The 21,814-nt window shown below is 47.3% G+C and overlaps 1 protein-coding gene across 27 annotated transcripts in view; it reads right to left on the bottom strand.

The window, feature by feature from the left end:
* Positions 1 to 21,814, bottom strand: part of LOC139583012 (protein 4.1-like) — a 97,503-nt gene that overhangs the window by 2,804 nt on the left and 72,885 nt on the right. For 4 of the 27 annotated variants that reach the window (XM_071413644.1, XM_071413627.1, XM_071413626.1 and 1 more), the window contains 16 exons: positions 21,463 to 21,681; positions 21,051 to 21,138; positions 19,774 to 19,926; positions 19,344 to 19,441; positions 17,019 to 17,191; positions 14,111 to 14,205; positions 11,107 to 11,160; positions 10,942 to 10,974; positions 8,634 to 8,792; positions 7,035 to 7,229; positions 6,426 to 6,488; positions 5,418 to 6,068; positions 4,168 to 4,296; positions 3,995 to 4,093; positions 2,387 to 2,467; positions 1,466 to 1,581 (listed from right to left, as the gene is read on the bottom strand). In XM_071413644.1, the coding sequence (XP_071269745.1) occupies positions 1,474 to 1,581; positions 2,387 to 2,467; positions 3,995 to 4,093; positions 4,168 to 4,296; positions 5,418 to 6,068; positions 6,426 to 6,488; positions 7,035 to 7,229; positions 8,634 to 8,792; positions 10,942 to 10,974; positions 11,107 to 11,160; positions 14,111 to 14,205; positions 17,019 to 17,191; positions 19,344 to 19,441; positions 19,774 to 19,926; positions 21,051 to 21,138; positions 21,463 to 21,681 (2,398 nt within the window). In that variant the 3' untranslated portion in view covers positions 1,466 to 1,473. Of the gene's footprint in view, positions 1 to 1,465; positions 1,582 to 2,386; positions 2,468 to 3,994; positions 4,094 to 4,167; positions 4,297 to 5,417; positions 6,069 to 6,425; positions 6,489 to 7,034; positions 7,230 to 8,633; positions 8,793 to 10,293; positions 10,357 to 10,941; positions 10,975 to 11,106; positions 12,730 to 14,110; positions 14,206 to 17,018; positions 17,192 to 19,343; positions 19,442 to 19,773; positions 19,927 to 21,050; positions 21,139 to 21,462; positions 21,682 to 21,814 lie in introns of those variants that run through there. The other 23 variants (XM_071413629.1, XM_071413632.1, XM_071413641.1 and 20 more) reach the window with 23 other exon arrangements.

The following is a 21,814-nucleotide window of genomic DNA, read 5'->3' as shown; positions in this document are numbered from 1 at the left end:
GAGACTTACTCAGAAAAACGCAGCTGTAATCGCTGCCAAAGATCATTCTAAAATGTATTGACTCAGGGGTTGAATACTTTGGTTGAATCAAGTTTTTTTGTCCACTTTGACAGAGTATTTTGTGTAAATAGTAAAAAAAAATAAAAAAATAAAAAACTATTTCATCCCACTTTGTAACACAAAGTCAAGGGGTGTGAATACTTTCTGAAGGCTCTGTAGGTAGACAAGACAAAAGCACTTGATGATCTGACAAGAGCGACCACAAAATTCTCACTGAAGGGTAAATACGCTGCTACACCAATCAAAGCGTCGTTCTATTCTCAGCAGCCGCTGCAGTCATGCTTATTTCCCCCACAATTCATAACTGGAGAGGATGACAGAACTAACAAGTGGGAAGGGCTGGCTCAGGCCGGAGGTCTATCGGGTCCTCCTCTGAAGTGGTGGAAATACATTTAGCACATTGTATTGCTGAAGTACAGAGCAGGCTCTGCATGGATATGGATTTTAAGCAATAGCTTAACTGTAAACAAGTTCCTGTGCATCGGGCGACTGCCATTACCGGTCTGAGCAAACGACCAATGGACATACCGCTAAATGGGCAGGGTGTAGGCAGAGCAATGAGTTGGTTGGACAGAGTAATACCAAAGTAATCAAGGAATATTATCCACCAAGCACCCCTGAATCGACTATATTTAACAATTGTCTATGAGCCTCTGCCTTGCTGTGGGTACATTTGATCCTATCGTGTGAATCCATTTCTGGCTCCTATTTGATGGGCCCATAGATACTGATTTATGACTGAGGTGTATTCAAGACAATTCTCTGGGCTTGATCCAAGCTTCATGAGACTTCAATGGATTGGAATGGTTCCAACTTCAGGGGTTGACAAGGTCGAGTGACTGTTGAAAGAGCTATTGTGAAGGGCTTTCACGCTAGCAACCTACAGGGAATATTTGTTCTCTTCTCCTCCATTACACCAATTAATTACCATTGTCATTAATCTGCTCTTCCTGTGTGTATGAGGGGTCATCTGTCTGGTGGAGAGTGTGCGTCCACAGTCTGCCAGTACTGTGCATGTTAGAATACAGATAGTAACGTCACGAGGTTAGTAAAGCCGGTGAAACAAAACATTTTGACCAGAAAAAGTGACACATCTGCAGATGTTTGGTTTGCTGACATTTTGTATGAACTTTACAATTCATCCAAAAATAGCTCAGTCATAAGTGCAGACAGAGCAAACGGGGAGTTAAGAGAAAAGATGGAGAACTCAAAGAAAAAGACAAGGAGACAGTCAGTTCCACCCTGTGGGGGACTTATTTCCGGCTGATGCCTGTGATGTGCTGTCGGTTTGGGCTAGAAGGGCCACTGTAGAATCCTAGCAGAGAGGGACTAACCTTTACCACTTAACCCTATAACCCCCCTAATCACCACACCCCTGGGCCTCCTGGTGGCTTCTGTTCCTTACCTGGCGCCTCAGTCCTCGCCCTCCTCTGCCAGCTCTGTCTCTTTGTGGACCACCACCCGAGTCACTGACATGTCAGGGTGCTGCTCTTTGGCTTCCTTTATAGCCTGGGCCAAGGCCTACCCGGGGTGGCAACATGCCACGGCAACAACACACCCAAAAGGAAAGGGAGACGATGGCATTAACGGAAATAAAGAGGAACAAAGGAACAGAAAGAAAACAAACAAAATGGAGGCGCTATGGATACAGATGAGAAATGCAGCAGTGACAACAACAACAAAAAACAGCAAAACATAAAATGAAGACAAAGGATGGGAGGGGGAATGGAAAGCATGGCTTGGACATCTGCCCATGCTTGTGCCTTTGGGGTTTGGGAAGAACTTCTACTGTGGAAACATATGTTGTCGTGAATTTCGGTGAGTTCTTTAGGGACCTCTTTGTGTGGAGTGTATCGGTCTGCTGTACTCTTTGGCTTAATGACGAGATGAGCTCTCATACGGAGGTAAAAGACTCTTGCCACTTTAAATCAGAGAGCGAGGTCTTTTGACAGGGATCGATGCATCTCTTTCAGCTGAGACATTGATTGAAAACACTTAAGTCCTCTTCTTATTGCCATTTCTAGTCTAAAGGAGCAGACACCAGAGATACTGGGCCACCACATTGAATTCTCATTCTTGCTAAAAATGGCCAATAATATATTCTCTTAGATACACCACTTAACTGAACATATGAGCGCTTGACCTCAGTCAGTAGTATGGTACATTCTCATATCATATTTCCAGAAGTATAAAATGTTGGAATTTCTTTTGACAGAAGTGTAATAAGCCGACATCTTCCATTCAGTAATACAAGCTGTTGTGGTGTACTGTGTAATTGGTTCCCACCAGAGGACGTGTCTGATTGGTGTGACTGACTGACGCTCACCTGATCGTGGTCGATGTCTGAGTCTCCAGTGATGACAATGCGCTTCTCGATCCTGGTTTCTGAGAGACCGCCTTTTAATGTCTGCAAACAGACAGGTGTTCAGGATAAGTGCACAGACATACTGTACGAGTAAAACAACAAATCCTTCAGGCCCAGGTTTCCCAAAAGCATCTTAAGGCTAAGTTCATCATTAGAACCATTGTAGGAGCATCGTTAAATCTCAGAACTGTTTCCCAAAACCCTCGTTACTAAAGTTGCACTTGAAAATGCTTGTTATTTACCGACTGCCTCAAACCAGAACAGCTAAGTGCCTTGTTAAATGATTTTTTTGCCCTTCCGCGCCACTTTAAACATAGAAGATCTCTTCTAAACATATAATCAAGATGTTTATATATCTCTCTCTCTCTCTCTCTCTGTGGCTGCTGATAACTTCAGAACGAAGTTTACTATAAATACAAAGTTATCAAAGTCTTTGCAATTGTTACCAACAAGCAAAGGGTAAAAATGCTTCAAATTAAAACGGAGATGACTGCATTAAAATATATATACAGTATAGGCTACATAAGGCCTATATCAAGGCAAAGGGTGGGTACTTCGAAGAATCTAAAATATATTTGGATTTGTTTAACCCTTTTTTAGTTATTTCATAGTTTTGATGTCCTCACTAATATTCTACAATGTAGAAAAAAGTAAAAATAAAGAATAACCCAGAATGAGTAGGTGTCCAAACTTTTGACTGGTACTGTATTTCAATAATATTGAAAAACATTTCATGTTCAATCAATTGAGTTCTATTTAGCTAATTGTAGGCTACTGTCTGTAATTTTTCTCAATTTCATGATGTGTAGGCCTAACATGCACAAAGTGGCCAATATTTGATTTAGTGCAGAGGATAATCTAAGCATTAGAATAAACTGCCTCAACATATATCTCTAAGAGCTGATCCATCGTCAGTATTGTGAAATAATTATAATGTTAAGGTAAGACTTGAATGGGCAGCAAGGTAGCCTAGCGATTAAGGGCATTGGGCAAGTAACTGAAAGGTTGCTGGTTCGAATCCCCGAGCTGACTAGGTAAACATTTGTCGATATGCCCTTATGTAAGGCACCCTTACATAAGGGCACATCGGAGTAGAGGAAAATCAGAATTCTTCAGCAGTCTGCTAGCAACACTGTCCACTGATGTTTGGGGTCTGTTGAAGCCAGGTGCGGCACACAAACTTGGCCTGGGGTTTGGCATCTATGAGTCTGCACCAAGTCACAACAGAGGAATTCTGCCTGGGCTGGGTAGGTGCCAGTCACAGCCCCAAGCATCAACACAACAGACTACAGAGCAGGCTGCTCTACATTTGCACACAGATTACACAGAATAATGCTGCCAGATGGGAATCCAATCCTCCCTGCCACAGAGTCCACAGTCTACATACCATGGTGTTTACACAATAGACCAGGGAGAGCTGGGCTGTTACCTTGCTGATGGATGTGGCTTTGAGGTTACCATGACAAAGTGTGTGGTTGCCATGGCGAAGTGTGCGGCTGCTACAGCGAAGTGTGCGGCTGTGAGGTTACCATGGTGACGCGTGGGGTCACTGTGGTGACGTGTAGTTACCTTGGTGATGTGTGTGGTGGTGGTGGTGCACAGTGACTCCGAGGTAATGGTTTGGGCCGTCATGAGAACGCCTGGTTCGCCGTCTCCGCTGCCGTCCAGCTGGAGAACACACACGGAGCCAGTTAGAGAGTCATATCACCCGTCAAAACACTAGCCGTTTAGTGGTAGCCTACCTGTGCAGCCTCGTACGTGATGGTCTTTGTCTCGGTGTGCACGATGGGAACCTCCTTAGTGGCAATCTCGGTCTTCTGGGCCGCAAACGTGTCTGAGATGGTCACCATCTCGGTCTTCACCACGGGTGGCTGGGGGGGGGGGGAGAGAGTCACGACAGAGACCCACACTTCTCATATACCAAGGGCAAAGGCAAACACAGCACAACCTCTAAAGAAGTAGGAACAGAACTCACGCACGGGCTGCAAATGAACGTTACAAAAATGCACAGAACTATAAACGACAATGTCTTTGGCGTAACCATGCAACCAAGCGCATGCAAGCAAAGTTACCAACTGAAAATGCAAGATGAAGCAAACGAAGCAAATAATAGAGGTTTTTGGAACTCTGATGTAACGGTACAATGCATTTTTGCTTTGATCTTTGCCACAGGCGACCAACAGCACAGCACGATACAGACATGCATTGACTTTCCCACAAATGAACGGCGTGACATTTAAGTAAGTGGTTGGGAGGACGAGTCCTTGAAGACCGTCACGGCAGAGACAAAAACCCAATTAATGCCAGTGACTCATCTCAACCAAGAACTTAACCAAATAAAGACCCAATACAGGCAAGGGGACACACTTCACATGCTGTAACACACACACACATTGCACAACAATGCCTCCACTCCTACGCAATTCTCAGCGCCATCTCTGCCAGTGCGTTCACAAACACAGGGACCAGGGCCGACACACACATATGTACAGTGTATATGTATGTATACGTGCTCACAGTATGTATAATGTAAAGTAAAAACAAAACACCAACAGAAACGTGGTGGACTGAGAGGTGGCGATGATTACAGTGAAGTAGTCTGGGGGACAGATCCACAGTAGAGTAGGGCAGAGATTTGGCACAGATGCACAACGGAAGGTGCTGCTTGGGGGATGTTAGACATTACTTCTTACGATTATCACTTATCATTTAACTTCCTTTAGCAAAAATTAGCCCAAGCGACCGCTGTGCAGGTGAAAGGACTTCAGCCTTCCGTTGCTGTGGCGCTCAGGTGCTGAGCGACAGAAGCACGGACAGACAGCGTAGAGAAGCAGCAGGCAGGTACAATATGAAGGTAGGTAGGTAGCTAGGTATGTAGTAGGTAGGTAGGTAGGTGAGTGGTGGTCAGAAGTGCGTAGTATGCAGCAGTAGGCTAGGCGACGGGCCGTGCTCTGCACTACGCAGGTCTGGGAGACGGCAGCCATTAATTTACCTCAGAGCAACAAATAACCTGGGGGAGGCGCTCTGTCTCGGAGTGAGACGCGTCCCCATTGACTCTGGGCTCCTCCTCCTCCTCCTCTTCCAGGGCCACGGGGCCGGGATGGCCCTCAGGGGACTCGGCATGCCCGTTAGGGGCCTCGTCAGGGGTAACCAGGATGTCCTCGGGGCTCTCCTCCGCCACAGGGGCTAGTTGTGGTTCTGTCGCGGAGGTTTCTTCCACTACTGCAGGGACAGGCTGGGCCTTTACCTCGACCACTGGCTCTGGGAATGGTTCTGGTTCTGCAACTGGCTCTTCATTGACTTGCTGTTCCTCCTCCTCCTCTTCTTCTTCTTCCTCGGGCTCTTCTTTGATCTGGTCCACTGAGGCGCTGACGGTGACTTGCGGATGGTACTCCCCCGCCTCCTCCTCCTCCTCCTCACTGTCCGAGGACACGCTCACAGGCCTCTTCTGCTCCTCCTTAACTTCCTCCTTGGGCTTCTTGACCTCAGTCTCCACGGCGACGGGGGTGATCACCTCAGGGGTGGTGACGGTGACGGAGCCTTTGGGGGCCACCCTGATCTCCTCGACAACTACCGTCTCTTCTATCTCAACCTCTGCTGCCTGCCATGCCGCCTCGCCGGATTTCTGTTTATCATCTGCACTCTACACCAGAGAACAAAAACAACAAACGGGATGGAGAGAGAACAACAAAGACGTAAAAGATGACCACACAACCCAACAAAGAACAACGACACCACCAACTGAAAAAAAGGCAACGCAACGAATATAAGGACGGATGGAAATGGCAACAGATGGAGAACGAGCAGCGTAACAGCAACCAGAAAAAGGAGAGAGAAATAGAGAGATGGATGGCTGGAAGAAGAGATGGCTGAAATGAAAAAGGAGAGATGAGCTGGAAGTTAAGTATATGTGTGGGGGGAGATGGAGGAGGGGCAGGGGCGGTGTTAGATGGGAGAGGGCCCATCTAACAGGAGGGGCAGGGGGGGGGAGGAGGACCACCTTGGCGACCGTGTCCACCGTGAGGTCAGGGAGAGACTCCTGTGTTCTGGATGGGGGGCATCTCTGTGGAACGTAAAGGCAACCAACAGGCAGCGGTCACTCACACACATCAGCATGACATCAGGAATCACTACGGTTACCATAGCACTGTACAGGTTCTCCGGGTTAGGAGAGACTGTCTCTCTCTCACATGCACAAAACATAACCACCTCACTACCCATCTGTAGGAAGGGAACCTTTAACAGTTCTATAGCATATAAACACATTTAGTAACACTGTCCACTCAAATGAGACAGAACACAACAATTCAAAGAAAGAAATGGCAATTGACAGAAGCGTATGGAATGACAAGAAAATATTCATGCCAAAGTTTATGGCCAGCCTTGTTTGCTCTATAATCTCTTACAGCGTGTGTGCAAAATGAGTAAGTCATCTGCATATACTCTATTTGCATTATATTGTGCACTGCCAAGCCAACACAACTAGTCACCATAATAGGTGATACTACTTTGATTGTGTGTGGTAGTCTGGACTGGTCATGAACTTGGTGTGGCAGAGTTAGAGAGATGCACCATGGGACAATACATTAGTTGTCGCATGGATAGCGACCTGATGTTTTGTTGTTTTTGATTCATCTGTACTGAGGAGCACCTCGGTAGTGAGTAGAGCTGAGACCAGAGGGCCAGACGCAGTGACTACAGCGCCCTCTGCTGCTCGCCTAGTGGTAGTGCAGCCGGGATCAACCAGACCAGACTCGCAGGCAAATTTACTGAATAAAATGGAGGTCATTTCCTCTTCCAAGCTCTACACAGGTTAGAGAATGACAAAGCAAAGATGTAAGAGTTAGAGGAAGGACAGACATTACTGGAGAGAAGAGAAGAAGAGTCGTCACATTCACAAGCTAGTCTACACACACAATGCAACAAAACAGAAGATATAGAAGTGACCTTAAAACTATACAGTGGCTGAGTGATCGAGCAGAGTGATTGAGTGCAGTTTTGAGACGGGGGTGGTGGAGGTGTGCGTTCTAGGAATGAGGCAGCACACGTCGGTAACACAGACAACACACACACACACACACACACACTCGGTTTATCACACAGGTCCAGGACCAGACCCAAGGCCTGTGTGTGAACACTATCACCTGCTTGTCAGCAGTAGAGAGTGACAAGAGTGACGAGTGAGAGGCAGGCATGCAGTACACCACTCAACACAGCCAAATACAGGTCTGAAACACAGGGTGGGAAAATCACAAGAGGAGCCACTTGAAGTAGGAACTCAAAAGTCAGGCTTGTCCAGCTGAAAGGAGGAGGAGCGGTTACACCGACACACAAGTGTACGTGAAAGACAGTACGCACAGAGTTGTGAAATTCGGCAGTGAAAGTTGCAGCTCAAAGAAAGAAAAGCACACTTTGGACAGCTCTGGGAAAGTCACAATAACAGTGGGCAAATAAAACCGCTTACTCTGTGCACCATCAAACATAATAGGCAGGGCAAAACTTGAGGAGCGCAGAAAAACAAAAGAGCGGAAGAACATTGGGTGGTGCAGTCTGACATAACATGCATCTACGGCTCAGGACAGAAACACAAGAGATCAGAGTGCTTAAGATGTGGACAGTCAGCCAGAGAACTAATCCGATCGGAAGCTGACCGTTCATAACAGCAACAGTAACGAGATAAACTCAGCCAGCCATTGGCTGAGGGAGAAGAGGAGCTGGCTCAGCCATTGGCTGACAAAAGAAGAATGGCATTTACAGGCAGATAGAGGAGCCCACAGAGGACCCCGTGTGACAGTTGGGATTATGGGTAATATCATTAAATCCACTTAACAGTCAGAGGGAGGTGCGGGAGAGAGAGAGCAGTGTACTCTAGTGACGTGTAGAGGACTGACAGGTGTTATTCTTAGAGAGTGGTCTACCCATCTGTTCGGGATAGCAGTGTGGGGGGGGGGGGGGGGGGGGGCATTGCTGAGTTAGTGGAATTAGGACCACAGAGAGGGAGGAGGAATGGTGTTGCTTCTACGTCCCAACTTTCACATCATAATACAACATCAAGAGAGGCAGAACCAGGGGAAGGAGGGTGGAGTCAGGGCCTCCCGGCAGGCTAGAGACAGATCAGAGAGAGGTGGAGACAGGGAGGAGAGTAGAGGAGATGCAGGCAGGCTGGCGGAACAGGAGGACTGACGGTAGGACACGGCTGGACACGTACCCCTTGGGCCTGCAGACGCAGGCTGGTAGCCGGGCTGGCTGTGAGGCGCTTTTCCCACTGACTGGGACGCGGCTCAGGGGTGGCCTCCATAAAACTGCGCTTTAACTCGCTAATGCTAGCCTGATGTTTCAAAACATCCTCCTGAGTCTTATCCAGGTCCTAGTGGTGCCAGGAGGACGCCACACATAGCCATGGTGGGGGGTGAGGAGAGGGGACAACATGGGGGGGGGGGACAACAACAATGGACAACAGCTACATTAGTCTGGAAACCATGACAGTAACAGGATGGACGCCAAGCCTCACTGACTGCCCGTGTATGGCTAGTTTTAGTGTGTGTATGGGTGTACTATTTGTGACCGCATTCAGAATTATAGGCGTTTGTCGCTGTTTCCTACCTCACAGTCGGCTCAAATAAATAAATAAAATACATCATTTTTGAACATGTGAACTTTCATATGGCTTAATTACAAACTTGTATGGGATCCGTAAATATGAATACAAATATTACAATTATGAGCCTAGTTTGGCCAAGGAGACCTAGCTCCAAGTAATGAGGGCATTTCCTTATGAGCCACCAGGAGGCGCTATCACTCCACAGAATGTACAGGCTGGTAGTCGCACCGTTTCTTCACTGTATTTAGTGAGACTAAGAAATAATGGCCACACATCGTCCCAATCGTGACCTCACTCTAACGGATAACGATATCCAATTAAAAGCAGTCCGATTTCAACTCGTTGTGAGCCCTTTTAGAGAATTGGACGATGTAGAAAACATCCACACTGATCAAAGGTTGTGATGAGAGAGGGGCATCAGTGAGGTGAGGCGTTGTCAAGAGTTTAACCCTTTAGTTCAGTAGTAGCCTACAACGTGAACGACAAAAACATGGAACTGCCAATGGAACCCAATCAGAGGGACCAATTTTGACCATTTAGCTTTAAATGCGTCTCGTAGTCACATTTCGACAGGTGTGAAATTATACATGGCATAAGGCACATGCTGTTGCCATGGTGATAAGTGTCAGAGTGTGGCTTCACTTTAAATACATTTACATATTCTTCTTAATTTCCATTCAACATACTCCAGAAGGTTTGAAACACTGTTCTCATTATCTACACTTCATAAGTCTATTCCAGGTAATTTCTCCTATCGTGACCTCGGTAAGGGAAGGTCATAATAAAAGTGTAGTTTATTTACGTTTAATAGCGTAAAAAGACATTCTAGTAATTACATGGCATAAGGCATCATGGCAGTTCCACGTTTTGGGGGCAGGTTTAGTTTGTTATTGTACCATTACAAATTCAAAACTCAAATCAAGCCAACCAAAGCAGGAAAATCCCTAAATGGGTTAGGGAAACAATATTAGTCGGATATCACCGGAAAATACTAAATAATATGTTCAAAAATAATAATAATAGGCCGGTAATCAGCGGCCACCCTCACCCCACTAAACACCAAACCCTGTTGGGTCAGACATGCACCCAATCCCCATCCCTCATGCAGAATCATGCATTGGTGTTCAAACACACACAATCACACACACAGAGCCTGAGAGTGAGAGGTAGACTGGAGTAGTCAGCCTGGGACAGGAGCCAAGAGGACACAGGCTTGGGCTTTGATTCCCTTTAGTTAGGCGCCAATAGTCATCATAGTCATACCAACCTCCAACATTAAATTGCTATGTCTGACATATATATTTTCCCCCTGCACTCTCAACTTTCCGCTCTGTGGAATCAAAAAATGAAGACATGAGGCATTTGTGCAAAAATTTTAAATGAGGAAATAAAATGCAGCCAGAGGTGAGAACCTGTGCAGTCAGGACAGCTCCAGTACAGAGGCTGTGGGGACAGGGCCACAAGCACACTGGACGTCCAGTAGTGGTCAGGGCAGACCAGAACGGACCCTCTCCAAACCACACTTCACCTTAGCTGTGTATGGATCAACTCTAATACTAAAACGTGGACAAAGAGAACACTTAGTCCTCGCAATGTGGAGCTCATTTGGGTGTTAACCCTTAGAATGCTGCAGCTAAGGCAAGCCTATCCTGAACAATGTCCTAAACCGTATTATGTGCAGCTTTGGTGGCGCGTGGTTGGACAGCAGTGTGTTGTACTCCTTTTCCCCCTGGAAATAAAACACACCAAATACATCCCAGATCAGTGGCACCAGCACAAAAAAAAGATATCAACAACAAAGCATACATTCCTGCAGCAAAAGTCAAACCCAGGCTACGAAATGAGGCAGAGAGGATGTGGAAAACCCCAGCTGATTTACAGACAAATACACCATCAAACAACCAATCAAATCAACCTGTTGGGAGGAGTCTGGCTCATCTACTTTCATCTATGAGTGCCAAGGAGAAAAGGACATGTTAGTTTGACACCTGCACTGCCCATATCTCTCTGTATAAATGGTATTATAGATCATCTTAAAAGGTGCAGTACGACGGCAAAGATGGCCGCCGCCCTCACAGACCTCAGTGCCCTCAGTAGGTGTGGCCACCGCCCCTTCGCTAGGCTCCTCCTCTACCTGCATGTAGTGGGAATGGTTTTTGTTGGGAGAAAGAGAAGGTGAAATGGCTGATGGGAAAGGCTGATTCCCAGCAGCACCACATAACGGTGCGATGTCATGTGACTGAGGGAGGAGCAGCCAGGCTCCGCCCACATGAGAGTAAGGCATGAATGAGACGACGGGGGGACGGGGGGGGTGCACATGCTGGCCTTGGCCGGGATACTGGGCGGCGGTCTGGTCTCGTTTCTGTGTAGAGCTGATTTTACCTTTGTGTATTTTCTACCTTGTGTTTTTTTACTGTTTTCAAAAAATTGTGAGAAACTCTGGCATATTAAATGGCGACTAATAACACTGATCAGGACAGAGGCAGGGAGTGAAACACTGCAATAACGTCCTTATAGGCCAAAAGTAGCTTGATAACAGACATATACTGAACATATTCACACATCTAGCGGTTTATCAACATTTCCAGCCAAACGTATGACAGGAATTTATCGTTTTACAACACTAAAAAGTTGTACACGGTATCCTTTTCCTCTTATTCATTTAACGAAAAGGATTCATGACAGAGCAGCCAATACCAGTACAATATGATTTCTAATTTAAGATCTCTGGAGATTGGCGAAAGATTACAATTCAATTTGGTCATTTTACACAGAAAATCAAAGGGTTTGGAGAAGGAAAACGGAGAGAGAAACATAACAGGGAGGGAGTGCAGAACACGGAGGTGAGGTAGTGACATGGTGCCACTTAAGGCCCCTACACACCCTACGCAAACAAAGTGACAGAGCGTCGTATACGATTTGTTCCAAAATTTGACACGCACAAAATAGTGTGTAGAAGTACGTAGAGAACGACGCGCCGTCGCTGCGTTGGCGTAAAGTGTCGTAGCGGTCTTTAGGCAGCAGGGTCACACAGCTGGTCACACAGCTCTTCCTGCAGCAGGGAAGTGTGTGTGTCAGTGTTTTTGTCTGAGCAGAGCCTGGCCACGGGGGCGGGCTCCTTGGGCTCCAGATAGCACAGCGACAAGGCCAGGGGCAGGGCCAGGAGCAAGGCCAGAGCCAGGGACTGGGAGGCAGACAGCAGCACAGCCAAGATGAACATGAAGGAGGGCACCAGGGAGGTGGAGGAGAGGGGCAGGAAGCGCTGCAACCCCACGGGGACCAAGCAGGCAGCACAGTCCTGGGGCAGACTGGGAAAGCAGAGGTAGCCGTCCTCATCCAGCAGAGAGAAGGGAAGGAAGCCCAGGCGCAGGCCCGTCAACATGCCCAGCAGGGAGAAGCCCAGCCTGGATTGAGCGGCAGCCTTGGCCTGGGCAGGTGACCCTTCCTGGGGCTCTGAGCTACATGCCAGGGGGGAGGGGGGAGGAGAGGCCTCTAGAGGCTGGTGATGGTACTGCTCTGCTGCAGCCAAGCTGTCTGCATGCTGCTGCTGGGTACAATCAGGGTCCCAGATACCCGGGTAGTCCCTGTCCCCGTCCTCCGAGATGTCGGACAGAACGTCCAACTCAGAGATGGTGTCCAGGATGGGAGGGAGGGATGAGATTGAGGAGGAGGAGGAGAAGGACAGGGGGAACATGAAGATAGACTGCACAGTGAGGGACCATCGTTTCCCCGCCGCAGAGAGAGAAAGAGAGCAGTCCACATGTAGACACCATGCAGGGAGGGGCGAGTAGGGGAAACGCAAGCAAAATCACAACCCATAAAATAAAATAAATGTGTGTGAGAAATTATAAATAAAACAGTAACAGGATAGAGTGCACAGGAAAAGAGAGGAGAGGGGGAGAGAGAGAAACACACTATTAGTCAGTGAGACATGTCAAGTCAGGGGTGCAGCAGAGTGACACGGGTGCAGACGAGAGGTCACAGAGAGGGGGCAGTGGGAAAAGGTCAGGGGTCAAAGGTCAGGTGGTGCTGGGGGTGGGGTGTGAGGGAGGTCAGTCACATTCTACAACTGTACAACAGGATTAGAGCTGGCATCATTAGTGGACAGAGACGCAGACTGAAGTCAGAAGAGATAACGGGGGGGGGAAGAAACTCAAAAACAAGAAGGTGTTTGAGATCGAGTTAGAGCACCGTCGTACTCTGGTTGTTCTCATTCAAAAAACAAATTCAAAACTCAATTACTTTTGAGCTCTGTCCTCTTAACAACATGTTCACTTCCAGATAAATCCCTGAGAACCATACATCTACCCTGCCATGGCAGGACAACATCTGCCGGACAAAAATCCAGTTAGTGGAGTCTCGATTAATAATCACAATGGCAAAGGGGGAGGGGGGGGTCCCATGGTCCTATCGGGATACATTACCCCTAGTACAACTAAGACAGTGTGCCCAATGAACTGGGCTTTATCGCAGAAGAGATGAGCCTCTGAATTCTTTGCGCTCAGTACCACAGGTTACATAACGAACTGAATACATGGCTTTCATGGCCAACTCACTGTAAGACTGAATAAGATCCTTTATACAGCTACCAAATGTCAAGCCAGTCTTAAACTCTTCGAATAGGAACTAGCAGGGGCACGGAGCAGACAGTTCAGAATAGCATCCTATAGCTCCAGCTAATTCAATTAAACTATACACTGCTACAGCGGCTGTTGTATGACTACTAGGCTGAATGAGGGGGTTTGTTCAGTAGATGAGTCAAAACGCAAAGAAACACATTACACAGTAGATCTTTTGAGGAGGGGCGGGGAACGTGACAAAACCAAATATACAAAGATTAAGTCACTATACTGGTTGGTTTACATACAATCTAACGAACAGAACAATAGGCTAGTTATTCTAAGCTAGACAGTAGACATACAATGAATTGAGTTCCCCTGTAGTGAAGCCTTGGGGGCATTTCTTTGAGACAAATGAGATTAGGAACAGACAGACAATTCATTCCCGAGCCAACAACAGGATGTCTCATTCTACCTAGAAAGAGAAGAGACTGAGTGAGAACATCGCCCTGCCTCCTCTCTCACCTTGGAATCAGAGGAGAGTTCCAGGCCAGGCTCCCTGCCGTTCTCTCCAGAGGTGGGGGCTGACTCGTGGGCCTCAGTCACGTTAATCACTGGAGCTAGAGGGGCACAGAGGATACAACACACACAGCTTTATATAACAATTCTATTCTCCATTCATTTACGCATACTTCCGAATGATATTCAGTTCAGCACATCAATTCTAATGTCAACTTGTTCAAAAAAAAAATAAAATCGACAGTCACATATCACAATATCATTATCATTTTTTGTTAGGTAGCGTTAGCTAGCACTAGTTGGCTAAACCTGCTCAAACTCTGGTATTTTTCATCCTATAGCTTGTTCTACATCTATAAAAATAAAATAAAAATAAAGACCCAACATGTTTTCAGCCCTTTTTTATCCAAGACTAATGAAAACGAATTTTCTCATGCTCTCTCGCCTCTCTGCAGCCGACATACGCTGAGCAATATGTTTGGAACATCGAATTGCAATAAAATCACAGTATCAAATCGCAATACATATAGAATCGTGAGAATCACAATACATATCATGAGGTCCCTGGCAATTCCCAGTCCTAAAGTCAACGCCTGGCCAGCAGAGAGCACTCTAACCACAGAGCACAGTTTAATCTGGTTCATATGAAAGATTATTTTACCCTGCCTTTTGTGGAGGAGAGAAGACCATTATTGCACAGATTCATAGTACATACCAGACATGGCTATTTGTTTTGGTATAGTATAGGCCTACTTCCAATAGCTATTCAGATGAAAAGAGCTCAGAGAAAAATGACACAGCATCAGTTCTTTGGTTAAATGCTAGATCTATGTGAAACTACAGTAATTGACATGTCATGAATAGCAGTAGTGTACAGTAGTGGATTTAGCAGTGCCCACACACACACACACACACACACACACACACACACACACACACACACACACACACACACACACACACACACACACACAGACACACAGACACACAGACACACACACACAGACACAGACACCAGACCGAGTGGTCCGTTCATGGATTCTTGAGGTTTAGTTGTGAGGGTTTGATATGGAGGCGGTGTGATATGGAACCTGTTATCATCTGTAACCGACGTGCCACCCACAGCACAGCCGCCACTCCCTGTATTGTTGTGCCATATGTTGGGGGAAGAGAGAATAATTGATCCAGAAACCAGAACCAAATTCTCCTCAGCTAGCGCCGTCTCGTTCAGAATCCCAGTCCCGGTCCCATACCAGCTGTGACTCTCTCTAAAGCTCTGGGGGCTTACTGGGTCTGGGGGCCCTAATCAGGGGCCAGATCTTTGTCTCATTCAGAGCACAGAGAAGACTCCACAGCTGGCCAGACGGAGAACAAATGGTTCCCGCCGTCTCTTGTCTTGATAGCCTCCACTACGGAGGGGCTAGAGGGAATTAATAGTATAGAGCATTGACGATGAACGACCAAGAGGCTCCTCAGAGAGGACCTACATACAGAGTGGAAAGGAGGGAAGGAAGCAAAGAAAGGAGATTCCAGAGCAGGCCAGGTTAGCCCACAGCTGGACTGAGTAGAGTAGAGTAATGAATGGCCCTGGTGCACTCAGGGTATTTGGGATATTTGATTTAGTTATCCTAGTACCTTCAGATCTACAAGCTAGACAGAGGGAGAAAGAAGGGCAAAAGCCCTCGTCTCATCCAATCGTTGTAGGCTACTCACGGCAACGTAGAGTATTGAGTAACCAACATTAATTTGGCGATTCATGTTTGTCGAGCTAGTACTCTCCTCCTAGATTTGTGCTGATGTAGTGGGAACCAAAATGCCGATGGGTCAATATTACACGCTAATCTTTCGGTCACAGGAAACCACCGTACATGTTCAAGCTTAGATTCCCGGGTTTAATTACTACAACGCTTTCAGCTACAGCATCACCTACATTTAATCTTCACGGCAGCCTGCTTGCAGGCTACAGTCCAGTACTACTGCATTTCAGTCTAATTCCCCAAATCAACTAGACACTAAGTTTTGCTCAGAGCAAGTTCTAGAATACTTTCATGGTTGAAAAAAGGCCTAATAGTTCACGTGGGCCTTGGACTGACAACATCCTTCATGCGTGCAATTGCTTTAGTGGCACAGTTTCTTTCCCATGGTAAATGTACAATGTCACGTATACAGCCCGGGTCCAGCCATAGAAACACGTTTGAAATCCCCTGGTCAAGAAGAATGAGTCCGGATTCATCCACAGTCATTCCCAACAAAGGGAAACAGATGTTGGAGCCATTTCCCATATCTAACCAAATGCCCATGATGGGGAGGAAGTAATGCATACAGCTAGCTACACACACTCACTGGCTGACACCGTACAGGACGCTGGCTCCGCTCTAAACACTTTAGACGTGACCGTTTGAACAAACTAGGAGGATGGTGTAGTGTGCGCTAAACGTTAACGGTTGATCGGGACGAAACAGAGCGCATGCTGAGGCATGTTGAGGATTGCGGTCATACAGAGACATCTGAACAGGGTTGTGTTTCTTTTTGTACGTCTCACTGTAATGGTTTTCCTCTGATCTTGCGGGTCCTTTGTTACGCTCCCTCCTCGCTCCCTCTCTGGTTTGGAGTGTTTCCCCAGCAGTTTCTCTAAATATCTCTTTGATGGCGAGGCCGGAGGTAGGAGGTGGTTCTGTGACGGCCACCTACGGCGTTTGCCTTGAGCGGACTGAATGAGAGCTCCCTGATGGTCACAAAGAGACTTACTGCTTGTGAAAGCTGGGTGTAGAGGCCATATTCCACTGAGTAGCACTCTCCACTCCTCCTGCAGAGATAGCTATGGACTGACTCAGCGGAGCCCATAGTTTAAGGTAGTGGGCATAGTAATACGGCATCCCAAATGTGTGTGTGTTTGTCTAGTGCCACGGCCTACCTCCATCCAGGCTTCGTGAGATACGCTTGCTGGAGGTGCGCTCGAAGTAGGGTGCCGGCCTGTCGATGAGGGTGCTGGCCTGTCGTGTCTGGGCCTGGGTCCGCCCACTGTATCGGAACTTGGAGCCCAGCGTGAGAAACTTGGCTTTAGTGGGCGCTTCTGGAGTCATCAACCTAGAGCGAGAATAGGACCAGAATAAGATCAATACTATTCTGAAAACAAACCTTTTCATATCCAGTTTAGTGGCAGTATGCAAAACGTGTTTCAGTTTACTGGAAGACTGTGAGAGTAGATAGAGTACTAGATTTTCTTCCAAATGAAAAATCTAATTTCATGCCAGTAAACTGGGCCAACCGCTGAAGCCAAAGTGATAAACATAACCGCTGTATTTACACACAGAGATGGCTAAGGATGAGTCATGAAGACGCAGGTATAAGGGATCCATTCAACAGTCTCATTGTTGGTCAGTGACCGTAAGTAAACATAGCTGTAAAGGGCGCCGAACATTTAGCCGTCTCTTATTCCCCTTAGCTGGCTCTGCTCTGAGTCACAGCTGTGTTTGGGACTAAATATTATCGGGAGACAGAGGTGGGAGTGGGGGAGGGCTGGTCGCAAACCTCCCTGCCCCTATCCTTAATCTCCTATGGCGACAGGGCTTTCCTGCCCGTCCAGCTCTCCCCATTCACTTCGCAGAGCCCCTTAAATCACTTCGCAGAGCCCCTCTCTCTCTCTCTCACACACACACACACCTACAGAGCAGAAGTTCCTTCAAACAGGCCTGTGCCCAGCCTGAGGGGCCGGCAGGCTGGAGCAGAGGGGAGAGGCACTCAGTCCAGATGTCTCTGGCGTCGTCCTAGTGGTGTCAGGTTTAGCCACAGTGGCGTCCATAAAGTGAGGCTATTGCTCTCTGCTCTTATACAGGCACATTGGGGCGGGGGTCTGTTGTTTAAACACAGGGGCGTGCAGGCCAGTGCTGATTTCAACCCCATTCAAACACGCTGGCCCTGGGCGTGCTGCTGGTGTGTAAGGGTCTCTGTGGATTCCATCATGATCTCAGCAGCCCCGGCACGACTTCTCCATCCCAGCACAGCCAGGGCCTGGGTCTAACATGACATCATGCCTTCACGCCACAGTCCAAAAGAAGCCGCTATTTGATCAAGCTCTTCGGTCAAGCTCTTTGGCCCAAACCCGATAATGACCGGGCCGATTAAAGCCCTCATTGGTATTGATATCAGTGTACAAGACCATTAAGCAGATGGCAGTTTAAGGAGAGTCATTATTAGGAGTTGATTTAGCACACAGAGAATCTGAATAACAGAGGAGAGAGGTGCTATTGGGCTTTTGGCTATTAGTGGTTGAGTTGAAGGCAGCGAGTGATTTTTTTTGCTTTGCATTTGTTGAGGCTGTGGCTCCCCTCCTTGTCATCTGTGCCAAGAACAACATAGCACGATTAAACAGCCGAGGATCTCCATGGCGAATCTGCTTCCAATTTGTCATGGGCCGACACTCCTCTTACAAACTGTCAAACATTGCGAAGCACAGCAGGTGGGATTTATTTAACGTGATGTGTTGCTGGGGTGATTCCAACCATAGGGCGTTGAGTTTCAAATGACGTCAAGACAGATGAACCCCCAAGGGACGGGCTGATCTGGGAGGGAGAAGTTGGGGTTTCACGGTTGAAAGACACATCTCTATCAGTGGCTCTGAGGGACTCTGCTTTCCTAAAGGATATTACATGTTTGCTCATTCTTAATCCCCAGTGGGGGACAGTTCCTTCCTTAATGATACATCCCTGCAGAGCGGACGCTAAGAAGACAGTTTAAGCGCATGATAATGGCCATGGCTTTAGGCCTCGGGCGGAGAAGCTGCTTAAACAAATAAGTGCACAATGGCCTTGCTCCACTCCACTCCATCTCTTCAGTCTTTTCACTGGACAGGAAGACTCGGAGGAACTTAGTGCTCCCTAGAGACTGGCCAATTACACACTCCAGTTGGTACACACTTCAGACTGTGGGGGGAAATGCAATTTAACATGCTCCACTGTGGTTTGACATGGGCTCCGACTGTCTGTGTTAGCTTAGACACGCATTTCACAGAGTCAACAGGTTAGAAAGGGCCTGTAGATGGACTTAAAAAGGTGGAACAGAACATTTTAACGAATGGTGCAATCATTCAAAAACAACAGACTTCAAAGGACCTAACACACTAGCTCTTCCTAGTTCAGACATCTTTTCAAGTCTGATGCAGTGAGTTAGAGGTGAACAGGATTAAGTTCAACAGAAATGTAGGGGTCGTTGACGTGGATGCTGACAGTGTGATTGTTACCTGAAGAAGGTGTGATTCTCCACGCAGACCTTCCAGACCCTCTTGGCAGCGCGGTGGTTGGGCAGCTTGAAGCCCACAGAGCTCTCAAACTGCTCTGTCTGGAAAGCAGAGTATAGACGTGAGTTCCCCTGGGTACTGGAGACTAGCTTAGTTAGAAAACATACGCTCTACAAAAGACAGAGATATGGACCCAACCCCCCCACCTCCACCCCTCCCTCCAAGACACTAGTTTGAATGGGCGTTAAGAAAGAAATATCTAAATGTCAGTATTTCCCTCTGTACAATCAAACCATCTGCTAACACTGTCAGTATTTGGCTCAATGAAGGAGTCTGCTTCCTACGGCTGCTCTCTCGAGTGGGCTTTCGAAAGGACAACTCCAAAATGTGGAAATGTCTAGTGTTTTCCTCTGAGGGCGGTGCTGTTCCGTACCTCTCCCGGCCTGATTTTGATATAGAAGTTGCTGCGTTTGTAGGAAATCTTGAGGATTTTGGGCCAGGCAAAGCGGTTTATCCGGAGTCGGTCTTTGTAGATCAGCAGGCCGTTTGCACACACTCCCAACATGATGTCCACTCCCTCAGAGTCCTACAGACACAGACACCAGGAAAAGCAACCGTTCAGCAAAGTACAATGAAGAGAAAACACAGTCAAGTATGCAGTACAGACAACAAGGAGAGAACAGACAACGTTCTCAGATTTCGTCCCAGAAGATTTAGAATATCGCCAAGGTGCACAATGGAATTATTTGCTATAACATACAACTAAATAAGGCCGGATATTCAATCATCCCATCACAACTCAATGGTAACGTTGTTATCAAGCTTGCACGACGCCATAAAGGGCCTTTTAAGTCCGTCTGTATGGATAGATACAGAGTGACTATTGATTTGTGTATTCAACGGTAAAATGAGGAAAATCCATCCCCGCCGATGGGCATGGCAACTATTAGATGCCAATGCATGGCTTTTAACCAAACTCTCTCACTCAGCATGGCCTTGGCATGCTTTTCCACATGACCTGCATTCCCTGCTGACAGAGAGAGAAAGAGATAGCATGAGTGAGTGAGAGGACATGTGGGCCTGACATGTACTTTTCTCACTGACTGTTGGGAATATGCACTAAGAGGTCACTGATCCCTCTCTCCCCCTCTATCACTCTCCCTCTCTGGACCCAATATTTCTCAGAGTATTTTCAACCCATGTCGAGTCCACGTGGAGAGAAAAGGGCTCATTCCACGGGGCTGTCCCCATGTCGACGGCCCAGTGAAAAGAGCTCCGGCTCCAATCAACCACATGTGTTTGTACAGCTGATGCGGTGGTAGGGCCGGCTCTCTTTTTGGCTTTGTGTTTTCCGGCGCCCTCTCTTCCCCTCACTGCACACCACATCAAAGGAGCCTCCCTGAGTCATGTGTGCTCTCACAGGCGTTTATTCCAGACCTCCATACACAACGAATGAAGCATAGTAGAACAGTTCCTGGGACTAATGACTAAGTTTGGATACTGACCAGCAGGCTATGCCACACTACAGCTTACAGTTCATTCACCTTTCTTACCGTTATCAGCTTCACATTTTCTCATCGCAGGGCATTTTATAAACGTCAAAATGTTTTTCCTCACATTTCCCCTAAAATAAATACAGGAATTATTTCTTAAACATCATTTCTGGTTGAATTGGACATTTCAAAACCACTTCGTGTGGCAGCTAGGCACCTTGGCGTGGTGGAGATCCACACCGTACATCGACAACTTCTTAGCGTTTTCTAAGAACTGGGCATCTGCTTGAGCAGGAGTCATCCCCCTAGAAAAGTAGACAAAACAAACAATCTATTGTAAACAAACACAGAGGTGAAGAGTTCAAGTGAATGATCTGAAGTGGCAGGTCCTGAAAACGGGGAACTCAAAGTATGATAATGATCACAGTACCTGTAAAGTCCACGGGTCATTTCCAACTAATTTCTACACAGGTGTCTCTCCCCAGTCCTAGGTTTTAAAGAGGCCCCTTTAGCTATAATATTTAATCTCCCCTAAAACTATGACTCAGTGTCATTGTCACGTGCTCGTTTGTTAATTTAAAAGGGATGTGATCGCTGAACTATACCCTTTAACCCCACACGGCCCTGACCTGTGAGTTTTGTGGAGCTCCACCACCTTCTCCTCCATCTCCTTGGTCTGTGAGGGGGCGAACTGGAAGTCGCTGATGTAGTCGAGGCGGTGCTCGCCGGAGTCATGATCTCCCAGCTCGGCCTGCAGGGCGTAGGAACCCAGCAGGGAGTGGGTGACGAAGGAGCAGGGCAGACGCCCCGACACTATGTCCTGCCGGAGCTGAAGGCACAGGAGATATCTACAGGGAGACGGAGAGAAGAGAGAGATGGGATGATGAGGAAAGGTGGAGGGAGAGAGTCACAGTCCATAACCACATTGAGGCATGAAACACAGGTTGTAATTCTGGTCTGTACATTTCTCCTGACACTAGC

This window comes from Salvelinus alpinus, chromosome 8 (genome assembly GCF_045679555.1).
Source record: "Salvelinus alpinus chromosome 8, SLU_Salpinus.1, whole genome shotgun sequence".
Classification (NCBI taxonomy): Eukaryota; Metazoa; Chordata; class Actinopteri; order Salmoniformes; family Salmonidae; genus Salvelinus; species Salvelinus alpinus.
The sequence above is the reverse complement of the archived record's forward strand: the minus strand, read 5'-3'. Positions and strand labels throughout refer to the sequence as shown.